The sequence below is a fragment of the Astyanax mexicanus genome, chromosome 22 (assembly GCF_023375975.1).
Source record: "Astyanax mexicanus isolate ESR-SI-001 chromosome 22, AstMex3_surface, whole genome shotgun sequence".
NCBI lineage: Eukaryota > Metazoa > Chordata > Actinopteri > Characiformes > Acestrorhamphidae > Astyanax > Astyanax mexicanus.
The window spans coordinates 22,103,751-22,125,615 of NC_064429.1; the positions used below are offsets into that span (position 1 = coordinate 22,103,751).

At 40.9% G+C, this 21,865-nt stretch overlaps 1 protein-coding gene across 6 annotated transcripts in view; it reads right to left on the bottom strand.

Annotated features, from left to right (window-relative positions):
• Positions 1-21,865, bottom strand: part of mef2cb (myocyte enhancer factor 2cb) — a 99,715-nt gene that overhangs the window by 49,812 nt on the left and 28,038 nt on the right. For all 6 annotated transcript variants that reach the window (XM_049470649.1, XM_049470648.1, XM_049470647.1 and 3 more), the window contains one exon: positions 320-519. In XM_049470649.1, the coding sequence (XP_049326606.1) occupies positions 320-373 (54 nt within the window). In that variant the 5' untranslated portion in view covers positions 374-519. The remainder of the gene's footprint in view (positions 1-319; positions 520-21,865) is intronic.

Here is a 21,865-nt window from a genome sequence, read left to right on the forward strand (position 1 = left end):
GCTCCACCCATCTCTCCCACCACTGAGTGCCTTAGCTTCTGTTTGCCTGTTTGTTTGCACTCACCTCCCACCCGGTATCCACCCCTGCTAAAGAAATCTTCCACTGCTATTAGCTAGACTTTGTGGCACGTTGGGCATGAACCATTTGAAGGGTGCTGAGAATTACTGCCACTGGTGATTATATTATAGGACAGTGTGAGTTTGAAAGCAAGCTGTTTGGTGTAATGCATTGTCCTGAAGAAGATTAACTTCTGTGGTTAAGGGTTTAGGGTTGTGAGCTTGATTCAGTATACTGTCATCCTCAGTCAGTGTGTCTTACCTGTCTGTTGCGTTCGTCCATAATCCGCGTGATCTGAATCTTTTTTCTCCCCATTGTCCCCTTTCTTTATTCTCTCTTCTTTCACCAGATAACTTTTTTGCTTTTGTTCCCGTTTCTTTTTGGGTTTTTTTGCGTTTCCTCAAACCAGGCTTTCTTCTCTGTACTTGCTCCACTCAATTCAAAGATTCCAGCAGCTGTACCTGTGTGAAATTGAGAGAGAGAGAGAGGCATTATGTCAGATGAAAAATGGCAAAAACCACAGCAAGGAAAAAAGAAAAAGCAGAGTCTGAACCACATGGGACAGTGAATAAAGACAAAAGAATCTGTCAACATTTTGCGCGAGTGCTGTTTTTCGCTGTCGATATCATGCAAATCAGAGCCAGCTCTTCGGCTCTCCGACTACGAGGAGAGACAGCACTGTCACGCTCTCTCCACAGTTGCCCAGATTTTGACAGGGTTTTTTGGAAGTGCCACTAACTTAACGGCTCTAATCACCCACAATGTGGTGTTTACACCATCCTGAACAGCGAGGCGAATCTCGTTTTCCTAAGGAAAAAAAAAATTGCGACTGTGTCAAAAAAAGCGATGCTGCTTGTGTAACGACTAATGCATGTTTCTTGTAAAACACAAACTCGAGTAACGGGCTGGTTCTGCACAGGTATTTTCCCTGCTGTAAAATGTAGGATCTACTTGGGAAGATGAAGAAAAAAAAAAAATGACAGTCGATGGGATACATCAGTTGACGCCTTGTGTAAGCATGACTGATTCATAAAAGCAATGTGGATATCATAGATATGAAAGGGAAGCTTGATGCCAACCTAGACTGTTCTGGTTTGTTCTGCAAAACACACTCGGCGAGCCTATCTCTGACACGATCCTGTAATCACTTTACAGCCTGTTCTCTCTTTCTCTCTGCCTGTCTCTCTCTCGCTCTCTCTCTCTCTTTCTCTCTCAGTGTAAAAGATGTGTGAGGCCTTCATCAGGCCTCCTGCTGAGAACTCCTCAGTTTGAAGGGGCTGCCCTCACTCGAGAAGCTAACCTTTGAGATCCGCGTAGTGTGAGAGCTAGCGATCACAAACGATGTGAGCTATCTCATGTGTGTATGTGCTGTGTGCTATGTGCATGTGAGCGTGTGTGTGTGTGTGTGTGTGTGTGCACACTGAGTGCACCTCCCTGGTGCCATAAAGTAGGCCAACCCGATTCATCTCGGGGAGGAGCGGCAGAAGTGTTGTTGTGTTTTCTTCTGACAGTAGAGGTGATAACGTCCCTCGTTATGCAAATGAGCATCCCATTATTTAGGCTGGGTGTAATGCAGTGGAGCTGTCAGCACTGTCGCATTAAAACCCCTCCATCGCTCTCTTTCTTCTTGTTTTTTTCTTCTTCTCCCTCTTCCTTCTTCTTCTTCGTCTTCCTCCCTTCTCTTCTACCTGCCTGTTTCTGAACCGCGTTTCCCCGGCACCTGCCAGAACAAGTCGCAGACGTTGATGTCGCTACATCTGAAAGATGTGTCACTCTGTCTTCCCCTCCACCGATCCACCTATCTGTCCTCCTCTGGCTCTTTGATAAGCAGATTTCAGAAAACTCGAGTTTGCGACATTCGCACAGGCAAGCCCCACGCACCTTCCTTGGTGTTATAATGTTGCACCTGTTTTACCTAAGTGAGAGTTTGCAGGAAGACAGATTATGCAGCACTATAAGCAGCGAAAGTGAATGGAATGATGCTTCCATTTCATAGTTGAAAAAAAAGCAAGTGTAGTCAAATTCTCCTGGCTCTTCGTCCTGCACTGCTACTCCATAACATTCTACACAGAGATGTTAAATTCCCTCGTTATCATGTTAAAACCGATTTGTCAAATACACACATTCTGCAAGACAAAGAAAAAATGCATGTCATTATTAATATAATAGCCCACCACTGCTTGGGTGTCGTGGTCTCTATTTATAATGGACCTAATGGTATGCTTTATTAGCATCCAAACAACACCAGTCACACTTCATGAGAGCTGTTAAAAAGACTGTTAGTGAGCGTGTCTTAGCACCTGGATGGTGAAACTGAAGCAAGCGTGATGATTGTTTGAAGGACTACTGTTGAACAAGGAGCAAAACAACTCGGTGACAAGCAAGTGATAATGACTAGATTGCTGAGTAAATATTTACAGAGATGCAGTCACAAAGCTGATATGAGCCACCTTCACCTTGCAGTCCTAAAAAGACGATGCTGAGGAAAACCCTTTTTTGAATGTTTAAAGAAGTTCTATAATCTATACTAATTTACAGGTTCTTTACACATCTCATTTGCAAAAGTGTTTTTAATATGGAACCAATAATGGTTACTTTCACTCATCACTCAAAGTAACCATTGTACCATCTGGTAGATTGATATGCAACGTAATCAGAAATTTTGCCACGTCCCATGGAAGCTAAAGAATGCTTAATTGACCTAAAGAGCATGCATGTTCAGCCTTCTGCATTGAAAGTGGATGGGATTTCTGCCAAAGCTGCTTTTTTTGTTTGTTTGCTACCCAGACCCCACCATTTACAATCATTACCACTCACTGCCATGTCCACTGTTGATTATAATGGCTTCTATGTTGACATTACATTAATTGCCTATTAAGTCATGTTCAAACTTCTTTGTATTTACATACTACTGCTCTATGACTACTGAAATATCAATGTTCAGTCTGCCAATTAGTGTAGCTGTATCATCTAAACTCTTCAAAACTGTGTACTTTATTAAAAGCAATTGCTTAATATTGGACCATGACAACCCAATGAACAAAGTATTCCTGTTAAATTGTTCCCTTAAGGAAAACAATGAACCTTTTGTAGATTATCATTTCAAAAGGGTTCTATGTAGCACCGAAACGGTTCCTCCACCACTGTTGAAAACCCTTTTTTATGTATTTTATATATTTTTTTGTCTAGATATGCTGCAGATTTGTCAGCCAAACACACGAACACACACACTCAGAAAAACATAGGGAAGACAGATCTTCCCACAAAAGTGCGATTGACTTGCTTCTATGAGAACAAACAGTGCTATTTGTGTGTAGATGCTGGAGAGTATGCATGTGTGTGTGTGGGTACACTATGTGTCAGTGTTTCAGAGAGAGAAAAATACAGCTAACAGGCTTTCTCTGCCATGTTAGGCCAATTCACTAATCCACAGCCAAGGCATATGCGAAGGGTGAGAGAGAGAGAGAGAGAGAGAGAGAGAGAGAGAGAGAGAGAGAGAGTGTGCGAGTGAGAGAGCGCAAGAGAGAGAAAGAGATTCCTTGCTTCTCAAAGAGGACCTAAAGACTTGGCTTACTGTTTTTGCCAGAGGAAAGCCTGGTTCAGGGGTCACGACTAAGGGCTGCAGGGTCATAGCAGGATGCCTTAAGAGACGCCGAAAAAGGAGGGAAAAGAGTGAGAGAAGATTTTTTTTCCCAACATTTGCCAAGTCTGTGTCCATATGCGAGCTCGAGCACAAGGAGAGCAAAGAAAACATGGAGAGAACATGTTAGAAAGAGAGGGAATGAGTGAAAAAGAGAGAGAGATCTGAGGAGGTCTCTTGTGAGGAGACGGAGAGAGGAGCTGCCGCCGACCCTTCCATCTGTTAACCATGCTTCTTCTGCCACAAACGTGAGTGAGGAGGGGGTGAGAGAAAGAGTGTGTGAGAGGGTGCACACACACGCATGCACGAGAGAGAAAGGAGAAATAAAGAAAGAAGAAATACAGTGGAGGTGGGGGGGGGGATTATTGGGGTTGAGAGCCAGTACTGGGATGTAATAAGCTGCTCCCTCTCTTATTCTGTTTCTCTCACTTTCTTTCTCTCCCTCTCTATCTCTGTCTTTCTTTCCATCTCTCTCTCTCTCTTTCAATGAGAACTAGAGCTGAGAGGGCAATGGGTACGAACAAAACCAGGCACAATTCTGGGTCGTTTCATTCCCAAGTGTTCCACTTAGGGAGAAAAAAATCATTTACACTCAATTGTATTGTCAAAGTCTTAATAGAGTGAATATGACTTCCTGTACTTGCTTATCAGACAGGCTGCCACAAAAGGGAAGGGGAGGGGGAGGGAAAAAAGGGAAAAAAATGAAAAAACAATTTTGTGAAGTTCTCATTTCAAGGTTATATACTGAATATTTAATTTCATTAAGTATGGAATTACGAAAATATAAAATAATGAAAGATTAAAGGTTGCAATAGCTAGCACAACTTGGTAAGAATCTGGCGATACAATACCATGATACAGGGGTCACAATTCTATATTTTGTGATATATTGTAATACAAAAACACATCATCATATTCATAGAATATGAGTTAAAGAAAAGTTTACTTTTTATTTAAACAAAACAATGGGATCTGAATATCTATAGAGTACTACAAAACAAATTGAACCACTGTCTGACTCTAATCTATACAGTTAATCTAATTAATTAAAAATCTAATAAAAAATTAAGAACTAATGCATTTTTACAAAACATAATGTCGCAATACAAAGACAAATGTATACATCCCTACTCAGACCTCTAACAGTTAAAATCAAAATCTCATGTTGGGTTGACAGGTAAAACATAAAACATATGAACATCCTATAATCAAATAAATATTTAACTAACTAAATATTTTTCCCACAGTTTCAGAATCCAACAGAAATCCAACAGAAAGTTTGATTTTTATATGAAATGTGCAAGGAGCACATTTCTGTCCAAAAAAGAGCCAAGGTGCAACTGTCCAAAGTACTTCTGTTCCAGATGTTCAGGTCATTGCAACTCTGTCTAGGTCTTTTTTTGGGAAACTTCAGTTTTGGCCTGAAGTTGAAAGATGAAGTCACTTTATGATAGTATATGCATGACAAGAGCTACCTTAGAGGCATCCTTTGAGGATAATTTAGAATTGTTGGAAACTTCTTTACACATCTTGCGGTTTGCCCTGGGGTTGAACTTACTAAGTTCACCTGTTCTTTATATTTTGCGGACAGTGGAACGACTGATTTTTTCTGAGATCTTTTAAAATTTTACAAATTACTTAAGTTGTAAATGTCGACTTTTATTACTTTCATCTCCCAAAATAGCTCACATGAATATCACATTTTTCCATGGGGTGTCCTCATTTGGTCCATTTGCTGCATAAGAATACAGGGGTATTCTTATGCTGTTAACCAAGTCCGCGGCCATATGACCTTGTAACATCTCCAATGTTTTAACCAGCCGTGTGGCCGAGGACTTAGTTCTTCCTAGAACTTCACCTAAGTTCACACTGTCCCCATCATATTCTTCTCCCCTCTCTTTCTCTCTCTCTCTCTACTCTTCTGCACATCTGCAACACATTTGGTAATAGCATGTGCTTGAAAAGAGCCTGTATCCTCTATCCGCGCAGGGAAATGTGGTCGCAGGGATTTGAAATAACATATTACAGAGCAGTAAGTAAACCTTTTAGGAGGTGCACGATACATTAAATAAACCCTCACTCTTTTCAAATAAACTCCCGTTTCCTTGAAGAGACAGCGTGAAAAAAATGTAGCTTCAATCTATCTTCCGAACAATTCCAGTATGAGGATGAACTCTAGCGCAAACCTGCTCTTGGAAGCTTTATTCCCCCCTTCTCCTGCTTAATCCCGCCAAAACACTTTTTCTTCCTCCCCTAACAGCGTTTATTTTGTCAGAGCCGGTTTGTTTAATACACTTATTTGCAGACGGGCAGCTGTTTATCAGCGATAGTTAATGGCATGCAGGGATGCAGAGGGGGCGTACCGAGGGTATCCAGGGAAGCTCATTGTCTCTGTAATGTCATTACAAGCAGAGACTCTTGAGTGAGACGAAGGCTGCCAGGGGAAGATAGTATGTTCTGACATGAACAGCCAGTGTGGGTCAACCATGAAATGTGACAAGTGACCGAAATTAGAGACCTGGCTTCTTGGAGGTGAGATGTTGGGAAAGCAGTGCTTACAATAGTTTAAGGTGACTGAGGAAGCCATGAAAGTTCTTCCAATTTGAAACAATAATAAGCCCATTGGTCCATTTTGCGCATGTTAAAATGCATATAATGACTGTCCCTCACACAGCTAGCATGAACGTTTGCCCTTGTTCTTTGTAAGTAATGAAAAGAAGGCTAACTTTTAAAGCAGCATTCTAAGGACACACACCAACATTCTCACCCCTCAAGACCCCCAACACCACTGGACAGCAAGACAGGAAACACACACACACATTCTTTCACTCACACAAACACAGAGCCTGACGGAAGGATGTGACATCAGCAACCACAGACAATCAAAGGTGTAAAGGTGCTTCCTTTCCTAAACTGTTCCAGAATGCACAAAATGGGAACCAAAACTCCTGCGCTTCCTTCTCCCAGCCAGAAACACGAAAGAAAAGAAGAGAAGAACAGAAAGAAAGAGAGCTGCGGCTGCCGCCACCACCACTGACCGTAAACAGACGGCCACTTTCTGATGCAAGCGCTGGTAGCAAAGGTTTCTGGGCCAAGAGGGCAAAAGGGGCAGGGTATTGTTGTCAGTTTTTATTTACTTTTTTTTTATTGAAGACAGTATGAACGCAAAATATTTTATGTTTTTTTTTTTGGTCAACTTCTTTTATTTTTTAAAAATAAATTTTCATCATTATTGAAAAATTAATTTTCAATAATGATGCATTGAAAGACCATTTTACTGGTTTTGCATTGTCTTTGCATTGAAAAATGCACAGACATTCCCTGAAAAGAGATCCCTTAAAAGGGCAGCATGTACTGTCATTTGATTTAATTGTACAATGTGCTGCCATCACAGAAATGTACTGACACCATGCACCTATACTATGACAGAAGACAGACACTTGCTCATTACTAGCCCTAAATTGCCCCTATACCAACTTTCTTTGGAATATACTGTAGGTCTGAAATGCAGGAATGGATATATATTAACAATATAAATGAAGTTAATCAAACAAAACATGGAATTTTTGGGTTGATGCTGTCTAAAAATAAATACAAGTTGACACAGATGTAATAACCCAACTATGACTAATTCTGGGTTCAAAAACCTTTTATACAATACACTGCAATAATGATTCTCACGCTCCAATTGAGGCCCCTACTCAATACATCTCAGATTCAGCCACTCTCTTTGATGGGGAACTCACAATGATGCCTCATTCTTTTAAAGTTTCCAAGTATTCAAATATTTTTGGGTAGCACAGTCCCAAAAAGACCTTTACTTTTACCTCAAGTCATAAAAAAGACAAGCAGAAAAATAGCAAAATGTTACAATGAGAGACTTTATTAGCAAATGTGTGAAATTATGGATGTACTGCATTTCTGCTGGGCGGCGTCTGGTGAATAGCGCTTTTCAGGTGCTATGTGAGATTAGGGTATTTGATGGAAAAGGAGAGGTTTCATTTACGTTGCACAGAGTGCTCTTTCAGGGACCTTCCACAGCAATGCTTCACCCCTGTCTCTCCCTGCAATCAGCTGTAAATTTCTTTAAAATAACGCTGAGCTTCGTTGCCAGCCTTACACAGTTTTCCTGAAGAGAACCCTCTTTTTACACTTAAATAGCATCAGGCCTGGATATGTCATGAAATGAACTGTGTTATTTTTTTTGCTTTCCCTGTGCTTTTGACTGTTTATGTATAGAACTACTTGAGGGTAAATGGATTTTAGAATGCTTCTAAAGGGTAATGTGGGGTCTTTTGTATTGAATGCGTCAAAATCATTACCACCCACTGCACTGTCCACTGTGGATAGTAATGCCTTCTATGACATATTCCTGGTACATATTATTGGTGAAACAGAGGATTGAGGAATTTTAAACGAGTGTTTTAGAAACTGATTTTGGAACGTCCCATCCATCAGGCACCGACCATCAAGCCTTGTCCAAACTTGCTCGATAAATTCATGTCACTTTGTCATGAGCATGCTGGCCAGTGTTTAACCTCACTCACAAGAAAACACCTCACAGCTTATACAGCCTTTTTCTGAGGTAACTTTTCAAGATCATATGGTATATTGTTATCGTCTGACTTTTGGCATGTCAGTGTATAATTAATCTCACTAGTAAAGGTGTGTGTTTTTTTGTACCAGAAACAAATATCAAAATAAAGTAATCTTAATCTTAAAAACAAAAGTAAAGAACCAATGTTCTTTCTGAAATATGGCCTTGCATTAGTGACTACATTACCACACGTCCAAAGGAAAGGAGTGGAAAAGGGGATGAAGGGGTGCTGACAGCATTCTCGTCCCTCACTCAGTTGGTAAACAGCGACTGCGGCCCACCAGAGCCAAAACGGGGGCAGGTGAAAGCCGTCTGTCAATTAGCTATTGCGAAGCGGGCCAAGGACAACGTAGCTCGACACACCACGTCAACCAGAGAGAGAGGTAGGAAGGAGGCAGCTGCTCAGCTTCACGAGATATGAATGAGTGAGCTCAGCAGTGACTGATAACTGTCCTCTTCAGAACAGGTGTTCGGCTGAAGTGTACGAGCACAGAAACCGGGGCCACAGAACCTTCAGAACAGCTTGATGAAGTGGTCTCTGTAAAATGAGCTGAGCGTATGGATAGTTCTCAGAAACTGCAGCTGGTCGAGAGGACCTAACAGGCTATGGACTCCAGTACCAAGAAGACTCCAAGTGCACATTTCCTGACGAGTTGCTGGTACAGTGGAAGCAGAGTATACGAAGAAAGGAGAACTGAAATGAACAATAAACCCATGACACTTTGAGGGTGGGGATGGAAAAAGAGAAAGCAAGGAAATCATAGGCTCTAAGGTTGAGATCACTGATGTCCTGATCACGTGTTTTTTTTTTTCCATTACCATTATAGAGTCATAACAATGCTTGGGTCTTCAGACACACTGATTTGAATATACAACCATAATCGGGTGTTCAGGATCTCCTGCTCGCACATCTGCAAGAAGAGAGCTGTGTTTATCAGCTAACCAGTCTAACCACTGCCACGTCATACATAGAAGCCAAGGTCCAGGTGCAACCACAGCACCGCTTGAGTCCTGCCTGAAAATTAAGACTGATGAGAAGTTTATACCTCTTGTTTATGTTTCACTCATCTAACACATTAAACATTTTAGCCAAACCTTAACCACTGGCCACAACAGCATGGAGAAATTAAATTTTAATTGCTGGAAATGGGTGCTGAATCATGTTGCCATTTTTAAACAAAAGCAAATTATATATTTGTGTGTTTTTTTTTTTACATTTTATGTGTCATAACCAATAGGAAAATCTACTTGATTGGGATGATACTCTTTATCATTTTATTAACAAGCAGAGAAAGTCTGTTAAATATGAATTTTAAACTTTGTTTTAATTTAACAGGAGAAGAGGTGATATTTAATTATTGTTTAAATTACTAATAATGTTCAATAAAATGTTTACTTTTTGCTGATCACACCAGATCAATCCTGTCAGTAAATAACAATACAATACTTCAAGAAGTTTTGAGAAATCTGTTTTTATTATGTTCCAAATTATTTTTTTTTCCAAATATATATTCATTTAGTCTTAGCTTTATATTTTTTAGATCTTTCAATTCTGCGATTCTGCTTGCGTTCTCCAAATTGCAAGTGTTAGTTTGTCAATCAAAATAATTGTGTTTGTTTTGTTTTTAAAAATCAGAAAGTTGAAATCTTCTCATCTAGTTTGAACAAAAAAGCTTGATTGCGGATATTATGGATGGTAGCTTTAAATAATAACTGAGTTTAATATACAAGCTTATTTTTATGAATGTTATTTGTACTTATTCCAATATTAATGTTTTGCTGAGCAAATAAACATTTACTTTCCAGAAAGGAGATTGTTTATTCCAATGTTTATTTTTACAGGTGCCTTGAACGTTTGCACAGTACTGTACATCAAATGCAAATAATTACGTAAGTACTCCCTTCTGTAACTATGCCATTATGCCACTAAGTAAATGTTTAATTACCGTTTTACAGCACAGACAAATGCCAACTACTAAAGGAATCTACAGGTTAAGCAAATCTGTGTGAAGAGAAAGCAAATAAATGAGAAAAAAAAAAAAAAAACACAAGCAGCGCACGTCTTTGGTCGGTGAGTAATCACCTCCCTATGCTCACGGCCCAGAGCTATGTCACTTGGAACAGACAAAGGCCTGACATCTTCGCCCAATTATGTTCTCCACGGAGGATGACAGCGTCTAGCGGTGTTAGCCGTGTTCAGAGGTTGCGGCGTGTCTGCAGGGCCAGGTCACGTGCTCGCCTCGCTACACCAGCCGGCAGCACGCTTAGATGGCCTTCTGATTATTTCATCGCACATTCCCCCCCTCCCTCCCTTTCTCTTCTGCCCCCTCTCTACCTTGGCATTCTAATCAGACTAATTAAAAGCTTTGTTCATTTGGAAATCTCCAATGACAATTTGTTTCACCCTACCCTACAGCGGTCCTGTGAAAAAGAGAATTAAATTTGATCTTCTGACAGCAATTATTAAACGCTCCCTCCTGGCTTCAATTAAGCCCAGAGGCTAACGTGGCTTGTAGAGCGAGTGCGGGTGCCAACACACTTCCATCTTGATCCTGCCTCTTCTTTTTCTCCCTTTTTTCTTTCCCCATTTCTTACCTTTTTTTTTTTTTTTGCTTTTACCGTATGTGGTAACTAAGTACAGTAGGCTACTCAGGCAATCAGATACTTAAGTGTTTTACAGAAATCGTGTAACAGACCCCCCCTTCCCTATTCTGATGACTGCTTGAAAGAATAGCAAAAAAGATAAAGAAGGAGAGAGAAGGAGAGAAAGAGACTGTGGGGGGGCAAACGGAAGTTGAGCAACCTCTTCTTTTTGTGACTCGGATCAATCAGCATATTCTCTCATTCTTGAGTAACGTTTCAGTTAACATGTAAAAAATTGTGCCGGGCAATTTGGCCTCAAATCATGATCTCATGATTAACTGAAGATTGGTCAGTGTCTTCGTGCTAACAATACAGACTAGAAAAACATCAATAAGAGGTTCTGCCTAGCTCTAGTAAAATATTTTAAAATTTGTCATTTTAAAACTTGGAAAATCATTACTAACAAAAAACTCCATACCTGAAACTTTACAACTTTGCATGTCAGGATACAAACCACAGCACTTTAAAGTGTTTATTATTTTTTTTCAAGATATGGAGGTGTTGTTTGGTGATTTAGCGTTAAGGCCATTTGTGGTTAGTTATTCGAGACTGCAAATGGATGGAGGCTTCCTGTTGACCCTCGGCTTGTTTTGCCAGGAAATGACATGCCTTACAGATCTGTTGATGCAATGGTTCAAATGGACCATACAATATTTCAAAATGAGTATACAGAGCAGCCTCAATGACCAGAGATAGTGATCAGTAACCCCAGACTAAATTTCCTTTTGCAAATTCTAAAAATGTTTCTTGCCCACATTTTTAAGGTTCACATGAATCATACTTTTAGGATAAGTGTGGGTAATAATAACAGTAAACTTTTTATTAGGATATGTATTATGGAGAATTATGAAAGCAGTAGGGGTTTAAATTGCTCCACTCAACCATCTGGTCTAACGGATGGAGTAATACACAAAATTTGAAAACACAAAGGCACAGCACTTCCATCCCAGAATGTCCTTCATAAGTTCGAACTGAGCTTTGTTTTTTTCATTCTCCCTTTCTCTCTATCTCTCTCTCTCTTTCTTTGGTCCCAAAGCTCTGTTCAAAAAACTGAGTAACCCAGATTGAGGAGAGAAAAAGAAAGGAGAGCGTGGTTGCTTTAGCCCAGACACCCTTTCCATCTCTACTGCTGCAAAAGCTGTACAGTCATTCCCCTCCAAAGTCTCCAGCCTTCCAAAATGATGTCACACTCATTCAGGTTTACCGCAAGCTGATTGGGCTGATTGGTGGAACTACTGCTGCACTGTTGACGTCTCGGGCCATTAAGCAACAATTGGTGCAGTTGATGTTTGTCTAAGCAAAAGGGCCACGATTTTCCAAGCCTTCCTCTTCGTGTCTTTTTCTCTAATCTTTCAATTTTGCTCACGCATTATCTCTATCTCAGGCCCCTGCCTTGTCACTTTCCTGTTTAAGTAGCGAGGTGTTATCTTGTGAGTGTGGCCAGAATGCTTAAGGACGGTGGCATGAATGATCAAGATTATCAATTGTGTGGGCATTTAACATTTCTCTAGCCACAGTGTCACATGTGTATTAGTGAAAAACACAGAGCCATGTTCATGTCAAAGGAAAAGTGACTTTATCCAAATCCAATGCACACAGCCCCACATGCTTATTCCACAGGTCAGTGCAGTGTTTTTTCTTTAACTTCCATAAGACATAAAACTAGTACCATGTCCCATGGCATTTGGCAAGCTAGTGTACTTTCCCCACCCAAAATATAAATAAATGAATTAAACTAGCCTAAATATTTAGAATTGAGCAATAAGACTTGCAATGTGAGCGTCGTCTGAGATACCTCAAATCCCACCTCAAAGTCTCTAGCCTCATGCACAGTACTAGGAATCTCTCAAGGGGCCAATCCCATCACGGGTCTGTCATTACAAGACCAGCACATCCACGTTCCCTCCTCTTTTCTTTCCCTCTACCCCCAAACCCCCAGCCCTCGTTTGTAGTGGTGAGAGGAACCGGCAAGGGCTGGCAAAAGCCTGGCGTGCTCCACTCAGGCAATGGCTCAGGCCGACCTCATCAAAGCAAGTCCTCATAATTTGTCACAGAAAGCAACCAATTAAGATGCGTTAAGGGGAGAAGGAGGCCTGGGTACGGGGGGAGGGAGGTGACAGAGGGAAAAATGAAGGGTGGTGGGGGGAAACCAGTAAGAAGATAGCGTTTGATTAAAGAGTCCGCTGCAGCTGCAGCGAATCAAACTGGCCCGAAGTTTCAAAGAAAGGGGGAAAGGGAAAAAACTAAAAGCCTAAAGATGGAGGCGAGTAGAGGAGTAGCACTCACCATTTCTGATAAACCTGTGTCACTTTTTAACCCTTGAGACTGAGACGGAGGAGGGTAAGGAAGGAGGAATATGGGGTGGCTGAGCATGTGGAAGAGGCTTTCTGGAGATCACTGGTGTTCAGGCACACACACTTGTCACGCACACACACACTCACATACATATAAATACACTCAACGTGACTCCTTCTCAAGCTTGTGGATCACAAGCAAATGACCCCACTGCCAGTCCTGGCTGCTATTTTAAGGCAGCACCAAACAACGTGGGGCTTGACTTAGCTGGTACGAGAGAACCTGTCAAGGTGTGTTTCCCTGTTTTTTTCAGGGCACAGTTAATTCCCAGACATCTTTCACCTTCCACACTGACACCGAAGACACCGTGCCATGCGTCACTGCAATTAAACTCAACCTCTCCTCTCTTTTTTTTTCCTTTTTTTCCTCCACTCTGGAAAAATAAAAAAAACTTATACAGCTTGCATTTTATCTCCCTTTCCTTTCAAATCTTTTTCTGGTAGTAGTAGCTTGTGAAGTGTGATGTGTGTATGTATGAGTGTGTGTGTGTGGCTTTTTTTCCCCTTGTTGTTGGATACGGTAGCGGGCCTTCGCGCATTTGCATAGCTTCCTTTGCTGCGTGTTTCTCGTGTCTCGCAGCTGTGGCGGGCCTTCTTTTTTCTTTTTCCTTTTTTTTTTTCTTTTCTCGCATGTGATCACAAAAGGGTGACAGGCAAAGTTTGGGTCTTTTAGTCAGTCTGATGCACGAGCTCTGGATTAAACCGGCTCGTGCTTCTCTTTCGCTTGCTTTGCGATAGCTCAACATGGAGGAAAAAAAAAATAGACAACAAGACAAATAAACAAACTATGTAATTCAGAATTCAGCTTGGAGGAAGAATTGAAAAAGGAAAGGTGGCATTAGTACAGTTGAAAATGTGAGTAGGGAGGGTGTGGTATCAAGGGTTATCAAAAATAATCACCCTTCTAATTACTGTTATTTCACCACTAAACAGCTTAATCAGCTCTCGCGGAATAAAGCCTGTTTTTCGATGGGGCCGATAAAGACGGGAAGAAAGAAAACAGGGAGAAGCGAGTGCCTACAGCCAAAAGGGTGTATAAATCAACAGAGTGCTTATAAGTGTGCGCGAATGTGTGTGTGTGTGTTTTTTCTGATTCTTGCTGCAGAAGCAGAAGCTTATCCACACCATCTTTGCTACTTTTATTTTTTGTGGGTGGGGGCTGATGGGTGTGGGGGGGTTGCTTTGGGAAAATGCAGGCTGCTCTGCTCTGCTCTTGGTAGGGAGGGGGGCTGGTTCACAAGCAGCCCAGCAGTTCGCCCTCTCTAATTCCCTCAGCTCCTTCTCCAGCTGCACCGTTCACATAACCTCGCTTGTCCCCTTTGGCTAATGATAGCAGAGCCCGTCTCTCTCTCTCTCTCTCTCTCTCTCTCTTGCATGCTTTCTCTCTCTTTGCCTCTATATCTCTCTCTCCCCTGTCTCTCTCTATCTCTCTCCTTTTTACTCCACTGCCGGGCACATATCCTTTCCTTCCCTTCCTTTCCCTTCTTCCCTCCTGTGCGAACTTTGCTTTCCCTCCTTTTTTGTGTGTTTTCCAAGATATCAGGCAGATTTTCTCCACCCTGAGAAAAATCCTGAGGCCGTTTGACCCTGAGGCCGTTGAGAAAACATATCTACTCCGTTCTCTTCCCCAAACTCTGTTCTCGATCCTCCTTTTCCCTGGTTCCAAGCCCACATTGACAGCTCTTTCCCTAACTCCTCTCTTTACCTTTATCTCTCTCTTTCCTCTTTATTCATCCTCCCCTCCATCTCATCCCTCGCTCTTACTGCCGGGTCTGCTCCGGGCTCCGGCGCTTGGCCCCGACGCTCCTGCTGCGCATTATCCCAAATAAACAACTCATTACACGTGTAATTAAGCGAGGAGGCTATTGCGGAAGCCTAATCCATGCTCACGTTCCCAGCGCCTCTCTCTTCCTCTCTTTTGAGTTCTGCTGAATGGAGAGAGATGGTTGAGAGAGGTGGGGTGGGGTGTGTTATGTTATGTTATGCTGTGAAGGGGGTGGGAGGTGTTCTGTGGTCTCTCTAAAAAAGAGAGGAAGGGTGATTAATAGGAATAAAAGAATAAAAAAAACACAATTTTCACAACCACTTCCCATGAACAATGATCCCCTCGTCCTTATCTCTGGCGTGTTCTTTCTGCTTCGTATGTGCTCCTCAGCGTAGGCTACTCCCAGTGGATTTCTCTGCTGCTCTTCCTTGTTTTCTCGACCATCTCGGAAATGGGTCATCGACAGGCTGCGTGGCAGCATTTTGAAGAACAGTGAGTTTAAAAAAAACAACACTCTGTTCTGTGAGAACAATCCGGTGGCTTTCTGCATGTGGCCTGCTTATCATATTAAGCTGTCATGAGCACATTAATAACAGGGAAAGCGGCTGAGAGGGAGATAGACAGATACGCTATATGATACACTATAGATAGATACACTACACTACATTCAGTTGTGATGTAGTGGAACACTGTGTTTCTCAGAGCTCCATCTAATACTTTTAGGAATCCAACATCCTGACCTCACTAATGATCTTGGTGCTGAATGCACTCAAATCCTCACAGCAATGCTCCAATAAATAGTAAAAAGCCTTTCCTGGACAGTCGACACAGTTACTGGAGCCAAATATCAAAGTTTATCAAACTGTATTACCAATACCATACCAGACAAGTGTTTGTGGTTTGTGTAGGGTAGTGGTAAATGTGCTGATACCCAATGATAAGGTACATCACAATATTCACCTCACACATTAATATACTGATACTGTGTACTTTTTAAAACAGTCACTGCGTTTTTACCAGAGATTTATTCTGGTAGACCAAAGCAGCTCTGGTTTCACTACACTATAACATTGTGATCCTGTGGTTTATTTGATGTTTGTACAGCTGTTTTAGTGTGTTTCTGAACTGAGCACCTTTGGTGTTCACAAGTTCACAGACTGTCAAAAAATAAATAAAATAGAGAAAATTATTCCAGACACAAAAGACTTCTGTGCTGCTACAGTGAGTACTTTTCCGAGATTATTTATGCTTTTGGAAGGACAAACTTTCCTAAAATGTGTAACATTAAAACCAAGACAGTACCTTTAGAACAATACATGTACATGTACATGAATGTATACATTTATATATACTATATATATTTATAAAATGTGATGGCAGGCAAATACTGAAAAATGTATCTGAGACAGAAACTTAATAAAACACTTAATTAAGGGCTTGACATTCATTGTTAACATAGGAACAAATGAACTGCATCTTGGCCTTAAGAACTGAAAGTAGCGTAGGCATGCTGCAACCATTAACATATTATTTGGGGGCGTATTTATTCAGACTGCGGCCAAGGGGAACTCTGGGTAGAGGCTAAGCGGGGGTTTCATGGCTAATTACGTGTGCTGGACCAGCATTTTGGCTCCAAAAATGTGTGCCTTAATGGCAAGATAGGCATACGTTTTTAGTTAGTTTTGATTTGGTTAGTTGTCAAGCTTTCATATCTATGGGCTTTGCCCAGCGTGGGAGTGTGGAGTGTGAGTGTTTTTTAAGCAAGCTCAAGTGAGTCACTATTCGATGAATCGATTGCATTTAAGTGAGACATTGCACAGCACTTCACAATAAAAAAATCGGAAAGGACAACCGTTTTGTATTTATTGTAATTAATTTGTATTTGCTACTAAAATACAACTAAATTTATACATCTGTAGATTAATTTTGCAATTTCTCCACAAAATGCTAGAAGTAGCACTTCTAGTTTTGGTGCGCACCATTTGAAATGAGTGACATACACCTGCTAAGAACTATTGCTCGAACTGTTTTGTGCTGTTACAACCTAAAGACTGTCAGGTATATCAACAGAAAAAATGTAAATGTATACTTATATGTTACTAGGTTTAAATTTACTGTTTAAATTAGCATGACGAAAGCAACACCTTCTGGCTTAAGATGCACTAGATAAAAAGATCAGACCTTTTCCATTAAGCAGACCACACATCACACCTATTCTTTCAACAAAAGCAGTGGTAACCACAGGTAACCACAGGTATGACACTTACTCCACTTCACTTCAGTTGTTTGTGGCCTTTATCCTAGAAATGTTGGCCACCTTTATGTCCTGCAAATGCAATGCAGACCAGCCTTGGCTTCACCCCAGACAATGTTCTCTTAAAGCAAAGGGTCAAGCAGAAATTGATTCTCAATTCCAGGTGGCACGGCTTTGGCTGAGAATTTAGGAGGACTTTCATGAAGGTCCTGAATTTTTAGGTTTGTCTCAGATTTCTGAACTTTCTTCACCTCAAAATTGGCACTAGGGCTTTAAACAGTACAGCAAATGTTTGTCCCTGATGTCAAGAACAGTTAAGTGGAGTCATCCTACCTATAGAATGGATTTCAAAGCTGGCCTAGTTTAACAGAATGCAGAAAGTGTGTCTGTCCAGCCTGTTTGTTGTTCTTTCGTTCAAACGTTCTGTCTTTTGATTTTTCTTTCTAGTTCTCTTTGTCTACAGGTACAGGTTACTTACAGTCTGCAGGGCAAATGTCCGAGCCTGCCGGAGGCACAGACTTGATCACGAGGATATGTGTGAAGATGTTTTTCCGGTGTTTATGACCCAACTCCTACACAGGCCTTTTTCCTATTTGCTATTTTTTAGACGGCTTCTCCTTCCTGCACCACTCTCAATACAAAAGACAAAAGTTTGGGTAGGTTCACATCTTGGTTTAAACCTGATGGTTTGGTACAAGTTTAGTAAAAAGGTAAAAACAAAATAACAATAAGTAAGACTAAACTAATCTTTATTACTGTTTGTTCTATCTGGCGCCATATATCCCCCCCGAGGTACAGCCTATAGCGGGTTAATTAAGTTTGTTATGTGTAAAAGAATCCATGTCTCTTCCAATCCAATGTTATATTAAAATTTTACTTGTCAAATTGGTCAAATAATAGATTTTTTTTGTTGTTTCAGATGAGAACATTAAGAGATAAAAAGGAGCATAGAAGTCACTCTCTACACATGACAACAAGAGGGAGAAAGACAAGTGAGAGAATAGTCCTAGCGATAGTCCTAAACCACTTCAGTTCTCACAATGCCATGCAAATCTAATGGCTTACAGATGTGCTTACTGTTACCATTTGGTACACATAAATACATTTGTTTTTCAGTGTGTGCCAAATGTACCTGTCTGGAAAAACAAACTACATCAAAGGAAGGAAGAGAGGAAGAGTGTGTGTGTGAGAGAGAGAGGGAGAGAGAGTTGCATGGATGCTGGGCGTCAGTGGGACTGCTAAGCTAGCCAGAGTCTCGGCAGGTATCTTCCCTCACTTCCTTTGCTATTTATAAACCCGCGAGGCGCTCCAGTCCAAAAATAAGACAGCAGCCATTTTTAACTCAAACAATACTCCAAGCTCACACACGTAGTCACCGTTTCTCACACACACACACTCACTCAAACACACACGGGACGAGCAAACATGAGGCGAAAAGTCAATCTCATGGCCGAGTTATTTCTGTCAGGACAGAACCGTTTAGGAAGCACGGGCTATGAGCCAGAAAAAAAAAGTACTATCACGTCTGTGTCACCCAAACTACTGACACAAGAGCTTCCCCCATTGTTAGGGTTGAACGGACACTACACACATACATGCACACACACCCGCACAAAGTTATTTGTTTTTCCACTGAGGCCTGGAGGAGCAGCTGCAGGTGAATGTAGCCACCTCCGCAAGTCCACTCATTCGAAGCAAGCAAAAGCAAGGTCCCCCTATTTTCTCTCGTGCTCTGTCTTTCTCTCTCTCGCTCTCTCTCTCGACTATCTTCTCTTCCTCTTCCTTTCACATTCCTCCACCTTTCTCCTTTCTTTTATTTTTCTTCCTTTCTCTCTCCTTTCTATCCATTTTCCTCTAACCCATCTCTTTCTCATCTCTTCTCCCAGCAAACCTTGAAGTTTCAAATGAAGTGCTGCTCTCATTCATTATGCATACAACTCTGCGCTGCACATTTCCTCCTTCTTCTCTCTCTCTCTTTGCCTCTCTCTTTCTCTCTCGTTCTTTCTCTTGCTCTCTCTCTCTCTCTCTCTATCCCTCCCCCTTCTCCTTCTCTCCTTTTCCAGACAGTGCATCTGTAATAAAATTAATGACATCATTGGCTACACTTTGGAGGAACTACTGGAAGAAAAGTCATACATCAAAGTAAACATACTGCACCGTGGAGAACGAAGAGAAAATGAACGAACATAAGAAAGAAAGAGAAAAAAAAATAAGACTTTAAGAAACATGGAAGGAAGGAGACAGACATCTTTAATATGCCATTTGCCCACTCTTTTTCCATTGCTTGGTGTTAGACAAAGCAAAGGAAGAAATGACACAGACAAGAAAGTGGGCACTAAGAGTTTAAAGAAGTGGTTTTGAAGGATGGAGCGAGAGTTAGCCTTGATGGAGTCAAATCCACGCTGAGAAAGGCCCCTCTCTTTTCGTCTGTGTATTTTGAATGCAAAATAAAAAGAAAAAAGTGAAAATCCAAATGAAGAATGTTTAATGTAATGGCAGCCTTTAGATGTCTTTCTGTTTGGTCACAGAAGTCCCACTGTGTTCCCCCAGTTATTTTAGCTTGGCAACAACAAAAAAATTACTTGTGAAACTGACAAAAAGTAAAACAATTTAACATAAATTTTTGAAACACATTGAAACACAAAAAGAAATGTCTTTAAGCATGACCATCTCTATATACACTGGCAAAGGTTTTGGACAGGAATTCGTATATGTGTGTGGGGACCGTTCTAGCCAGATGCCACCAGTCACAAACATTGCAAACCACTGTTCTGCACTGCCCACTGTGGGTGGTTATGACACACAACTTTACAAAAGTGTGTCCCATCCATCTGCCAGGCCTCACTCAATAGTTCATGTCACCTTGCTTTGAGGATGCTGGCCAGTGTTCAAACTCACTCTTAAGATAACGTCTTACAGCTTACACAGTTGTGGGTGTTGTTTGAAATTCGGCCTTCAGGAATTGGGTGTCCCCAAGCCATTCATTGAGGTAACACTGTGCTGCACCTAATTCTAATTGTAGACATTTCAAGTAGCAACAAATGTTTAGTGTACTAAACTTTTCCTCACATTAAAAGTGCACTTCCAAAAATGCAGTTTTAAAAGGTCTTCATTTGTATTTGCTTTATGTTACTCTCATTTCTTAACATTGTTCAAACTTGAAAGTCTATACTTCAAGTACATTTATTTAATACCCTCTAAAAATAATGTGTTTCTTCACAACACATTTTTTGTGTTAGCAGTTTTTGAGCACTTTTTTTAACCAAGCCACAAGAGCACAAAATATCTGAGATGTGGGCCTACTTTGAACACATCTTTAAGTTCAGTATCTAAACTCAAACACCCTACTTGTGTTAAAACAAGATCACATGTGTTGTCCTCAAAAATGTGTGAGAAAATAAACCATATAATCAACCGTAAAATTTAGAACAGCATAGTGAATCTAGAGTTTAAAGTTTAAGCCTCAGTTATCGCTGGCATTGTGTTTATCTTTATTAATTATCAGACTTCTTACTCAGAGCTCATTAAAACATGCAATCTATTCTGGAAAGTGCAGATTCTAAATTGAATTTGATCAATACCACGTGTGTGAATGTGAGTAGACTTAAACATGATTAAAGTTAATGATGTGTGTACAAGCTTTTTTTAGTCCTACGGGTTTGTGGGGAAAAAAATCTTTGCATTTTTAACATGTTGTTTTATGTTGTCATTTTATGACATAAAAGGTCTGTAGTGCAGATTCAGAGCTTCAGGCTTACAGAATTAAATAATGTAAATCAAATACAAATGTAAATCAGTGTGTTTAGTACATTTCATTTTTTAAATTAAGAATTTTTTGTTTTTTAAATTAAAAAACACTATAACAGTATAAAAACAGTATAATCCTATTTTTTACAGAAATTAACAGAAAAAACGTGTGAGTAAAAAGTTAGTATTTCTCACATTTACTAATACTTTCAATTATTTTTGAGTGGAGGGGCTTTTTTTATTTTGTAATTACACACATTACAAACTTTTCACCTTCTAAAGCTTACAGATATAATCAGACAGCGCTGCTTTCTGTCTCTGTGCCGATGTAAGAGTACAGCAGCCTGAAGGGGAAAAGCTAGAAGCTAGCGCTGAAGCGGTTTCATTTTGATGGGGCTGGGAGGTGACAGCCTGTTGAAGGGGCCTGTACAGCAGCCACCCCAAACACAAAGGCACCAAGTGTCATAACGCCAGCCCCTCACACACCTTCTCCTCTCCTTTTCTCTCCTCTACCCTCAGATTTTTTTTTCTATTTTCCTTTTTTCTTTCTCTCCCTCGCACCTCGCTCTTCTTTTTCTCACTGACTGTGCCCACTGCCTCACATCTCTCTCTATCTCTCTCGTTCGTATTTTTTTTTTTTGTTGCGCCGCTCCGGACCCCCCTCTGTGCTGACAGGAAGGGCCGCTGAGAAAGGCACAGATGACTGTGGAAAGACACACACAACCACACACACGTGTGTGTGCACTTTGGCAGTACGGTAGTGCTCCGAGAGACAGGGGAGAAATGCCAAAGCTCCAAATCCACTCT